Raw genomic sequence first — 4,992 nt, 5'->3', positions numbered from 1 at the left:
TTAGGATCTCCAGGCACCGAAAAAGGGAAAGGAAAGGCATGCCTATACACATGGGCACGACCTGATGTTTTATTATGGGTGTTGACTTGATTGACTTTATTCTGTTGCTTTAGATCGTTGGTTTTTGGAACATAGTTGAATTTTATTAGTATGGTTGTTTCTAGTTAAAGATAACGGTTTTGGTTAAATGGTGAAATGATTTGTACTTTATATTAAATAAATAGAATTTTTAAAAGTTTAAGTAATTGTAATTTTTGGATGTTAAACACACAATCTAAAAGGGCATGTTGGATTTTTTTTCCTTAACAACACCTAACTAACAACCTATTATTGTCATTCTTTTCATATCCAAAGTCATAACCATTTGCTACAACATAACAACTAAGCGAGTATTTAAGTTCAACACTAGTATAGTATTTCATACCTAATCGAGGCTTCATCTTGTTCCATTCATGAGTATGATCATGTCTTAGGTAGATAGGTCATTTTGCATTCTCATATTCTTTAACCGACGATCATTCTCTATCGGACAAAGTTTGTTCAGGAAATGATCATTGAAGTTTCTTTCAAGAGATATAACTTCATCATCATCTTCATGTTCACATTTCTCACCACCTTTTAAAATGGAGTCAACATCATTAATAGAAACAACATCATCCTCAAGGTTTGTTTATTCCTCCTGAATCCAATAAAACAAAGGTTCATGATAGTGATCCATATACAAATTCAATCTCTTATTTCCTTTAGCAGCTTTAGGAAACTCATTAAAATCACACTCATTTTGTACGACATGCAATCCTTGAACCAAACTTACTTCATGTAGACAATAATACATATCTTTGCACTTGCTGTTAATAATTTTTTCAAGAAAGGAGATGAAATCAGGGAAGGTCAACTTCTATACACCCATGTATTGTACATAAGCTATGGTTGCATCATAATACACCAATAGGGTAGGTGCAAACGTGCCATCATAGTGTACATCCAAGATTGGATTTGCATATTCTGTCATATGGTTTATTGCGATTGTGATTCAAGAAGCTTGAGATGAATGGGGAGAGTGGAGTGGTGTAATGGAGGCATGAACCCTAATTACTCGTTATCATCTTAATTAATATGGATGTAATACGTCCCTATCTATGTAATCTGCCATATGAACGCCACATGTGTAATTTATTTCACCAAAACAAAGGGAAAATCATATATGAGTGGTAAAACGGGTATAACCGGTCAAAAATATTTCATGATTATAAAAAGTCAAATATAAAGGCGTATTTTATAAAAAATAATAATAATAAAGACTAAATAAATCCAAAACAAAAACTATTTTACATTTTTTTGGTCATTTTTCAATAACTGGTTGTTGATGTCGCGTTTGTTTTTTCGGGTCCAGCCAAAACTCGGTAATTGTATAGCGAAATTAAAAATAAACGTACAACCACTAATGCCACAATGCACAATCATCCTATTTCTCGTTAACCAAGATATTTTATCAAGCAGCAGTCAGCCAGTCAGAGAAAATCTTTGGAAGCCTTTTTTAATGTATGACATTGAGATGGGGAACCAGTGGCCAAGAGCTGACGCCTTGAAAAAATCAAACAAAACCAACTTCGTTTATCAATTCCATCTTTCGATTCTTCTTTTTTTGATGTATCTTTCACCATGGGTGTGGGTTTCAGGATCAACTTGAAATGGGTTCTTTCTGTTCAACCTCGTCTCTCTTCCAACTCGCCATCTTTGTCATCCACATATGCATCCTGTAAGCATCCATCACCTCAACGTTTCCTCCATTTCGCACATCATAATCTTCAATCGCAGTAGCTTTTCATTGTTCCGATTTGTACCTCAACAATCTTGAATTCGTCATTAGCTGTTGTGCCCTAGAAGGGAGATGTTTTTTGCCCATTATTTGAATGGATACTCTTTCAATTCATGACTGAATTAGTGTTGTTTAATCTCGAAGATGTATCTTTACTTCTTTTCTTTCATATAATCCAATTTCTATTTCGATTAGTACTTACTTTCTTTTGTAAACATTGAATTTGTTTTGACAGTTAAAAGCAAAGACATCCATTATGATTTAGCGAGGGCATCTCTATCAATGGAAAGTGAGACTTCTTACAGTGATCCTCTTAGTGGAAGAACATGTTCATCTACTTCCCGAATCTTGGACATTGATTACTCAGAAACTCGCAATGTAAATGTTTCCTTTTTATATTTTATTGCACGAATTCCAAAAAGACAGGGAAAAATGACCAGTGTTGACACTGAGGTCAAACATACCAGTTGTTAAAGTCCATATTGATACTTACATAGAAATTAATCAACACCAATATCTTTCTATAGTAACCATGAAGCTTAATTCTAATTAGTGTGTTTGACCTCAAATGTCAAAAGTTTAAACCTTTCTTTATAGTTTATGCTTATTTCTTGATTTTTTTACTCTATCATTTGATCTTTCAGAATGTTAAAAATTTGTTACGAGAGGATAAATTAACATTCCTTACAAGCTTACAAGCAAACAAGATATCACAATATAGATTACTCTTGGAAAATCTTGTTGCATTGGAGGATACATTTGCTGATTCAGATGTGGTAACACTAGAACAAGACATATTGTTTCAATTAGAAAAGCTTGGCGCTTTAAAGTTTTTGCATACTTCTTTCTCTCAAATACCCAAACACCCATTTCCAACTAACTCTATAACCGAAAAAACTGTCAAGCCCGTTGTCCCATCTACAAGAAAGATAAAAAGAAAGTCACAAAGAGAAAGAACATCAACAAAAGCCAATGATGTTTGTATGGTGGAATTTCACTCACAACCCATCACCCGTAAAAATTCAAGACGTGTCAACTTTTCTTCAAAAAGATCATCAAATTCTAAAATTGGAAAACTCAAATTCACTAGAAACGAGGCAGAGCTATCGCAAGGTGTTAAGGTTTGACTTTTCAAACTCCAATAGATTACTTTTCAATGTCACATTTTGTTAGTCCCAAACCTATTTGTTAAGAGTCTGTTTGATAAAATAGAATCATTTAGTGTTTGATTGATTCCAACCTCTTAATGGTTAAGAGAAGGTAGGGTTCCTTAACCATTAAGAGGCTTTTGATTCCATTCAGAATGCTGAATGATTCCAATCATTCAGAGGTTATCAAACAGACCTTTTACTTGTAAGAATCTTTGATCCGTATTGTTTCTCATTTAGTTTAATGAATATGCAGATGGTTGCTGAATTGGAGAGGATTAGAATGATTTTAGAAGAAGAAGTGGGGCCCAGGGTTAGTTTTAGTAGTTGGGCAGAAGCTGCAGGAGTTGACAAGAAAGAGTTGCTTGAAAACTTGCAATTCGGGTGGTGTTGTAGGGATGAGCTTTTGAGAAGTACACGATCTTTGGTTATCTATCTTTCAAAGAATTACAATGGTCAAGGAATAGCCTTCAAAGATTTAATCCAGGTTTTCTTTGTTTATTATTTTTTTTTTTATTGCATCTGTTTACATAGAAAACTGGAAAAGTAGAGAAAAGCACTTGTAATTTTATAATTCTATCGATTTAGTCAATAAAGATTGCTTACAGAATTTTAGGCAGGAAATGTTGGTGTTCTTCAAGGTGCAGAACGGTTTGACCGAAGTAGAGGATACAAATTCTCAACTTATGTTCAGTATTGGATAAAAAAATCATTGCTAATGTTGCTATCACGTCATGCTAGAGAGATACGAATTCCTGTATGTCATTCTCTTCTTCCATTCATCATTTTTCTTCCTTTTTGAAGTTGTGAATTCACACTTTTTTGTATCTTTGTAGTTCACAATGAGCAAGGCTATAAGTCGGATACAAAAAGCTCGAAAAGCACTCGATAATGGTGATGGAAGATGCCCAAATGCTTGTGAGATTGCCAAATTCACAGGTCTTTCATTGGCTAAGATTGAATCTGCTAACAAATGCCTTAGAGTTGTTGGCTCCATCAATCAACCATTTGGACAGGGTATTGATGCAAAGTTTTGGGTACGTGTGTTTCTTAAAATAGAAAATACCTGCAAAATTATCTCCACTATTTCTTGAAATGTATATGGGATTTGAAAAATGAACATTTTTGGGTGTTCTTTGTGTAGGAATGTACACCTGATTTGACGACAATGACTCCTGAAGAAAACTTAATGAAGAATTATATGATTAATGAAATATATAGTCGGATGAAAGATTTGGACAGTAGGGAGAGGAAAGTGTTGGCTTTAAGATTTGGGCTTAAAGGGTATCAAAGGAAGACACTTGAAGAAATTGGAAGGTTGTATGGTGTAAGCAAAGAATGGATTCGAAGAATAGAAAGAAGAGCTTTAACAAAACTAAAAGTTGACGATGAAGAAACTTTACAAAGTTTTAGACATTATCTGTACATGTAATAAGATAATATCAAACGAGTTTCTTGTACATTTTTTGAATGTGATCTTTGTTAAGTTGCAACGTTTGTTCTGGTAATTGTTTCTAAACAGTCTTCAAAAGACAAGAATGACCTTCTTGGTCTATCAAAGGTAATAAGATAAAAATTGAAAAAAAAAGAGTTCTTAAACTAGAAATTTGTCCCAATCTTAAAACAAGGTTCGAAACTTTTTCTTCCTAAGGCTCATCGGAGTGGCTTCGGCATCTTATCCACCTCGGTGTTCACCAGGCCGCACCTTGGTGATGTTTTACCGATGAGAGAGAAAATGATTTTCTTTTTATTTTTTTACCCATTAACTCAAATTCTTTTTTTCAAAAAATACATTTTTTTTTTCAGAAAACCACCTAATTTCAAAAATGTAACTGTTTTTTTTTATCTTTCAAAATTTCAAATTTTAAACCCTCAATCTTCAACTATAAATACGATCATCCTTATTTATTCTCCATCTCATTTAAATTTTCTTAATTCAATTTTCACAACTTTCTTATTTTCATCTTCTTCAAAACATCATTGCTAATGACTCGTATGGTTCATGTTTGGTCCCTTAAAGAAAAG

General features: G+C 33.5%; 1 protein-coding gene across 1 annotated transcript; it reads left to right on the top strand.

Annotated features, from left to right (window-relative positions):
• The first annotated feature begins 1,503 nt into the window (after positions 1-1,503).
• LOC111906088 (RNA polymerase sigma factor sigC) lies at positions 1,504-4,460 on the top strand. The gene is made up of 7 exons (XM_023901830.3): positions 1,504-1,759; positions 2,055-2,197; positions 2,464-2,940; positions 3,224-3,454; positions 3,584-3,724; positions 3,804-4,004; positions 4,112-4,460. The coding sequence occupies exons 1-7, from the start codon at positions 1,663-1,665 to the stop codon at positions 4,397-4,399; spliced, it is 1,578 nt and encodes a 525-aa protein (XP_023757598.1). The 5' UTR covers positions 1,504-1,662; the 3' UTR covers positions 4,400-4,460.
• The last annotated feature ends 532 nt before the right edge of the window (positions 4,461-4,992 follow it).

The sequence above is a fragment of the Lactuca sativa genome, chromosome 6 (genome assembly GCF_002870075.4).
Source record: "Lactuca sativa cultivar Salinas chromosome 6, Lsat_Salinas_v11, whole genome shotgun sequence".
Classification (NCBI taxonomy): Eukaryota; Viridiplantae; Streptophyta; class Magnoliopsida; order Asterales; family Asteraceae; genus Lactuca; species Lactuca sativa.
The sequence above is the reverse complement of the archived record's forward strand: the minus strand, read 5'-3'. Positions and strand labels throughout refer to the sequence as shown.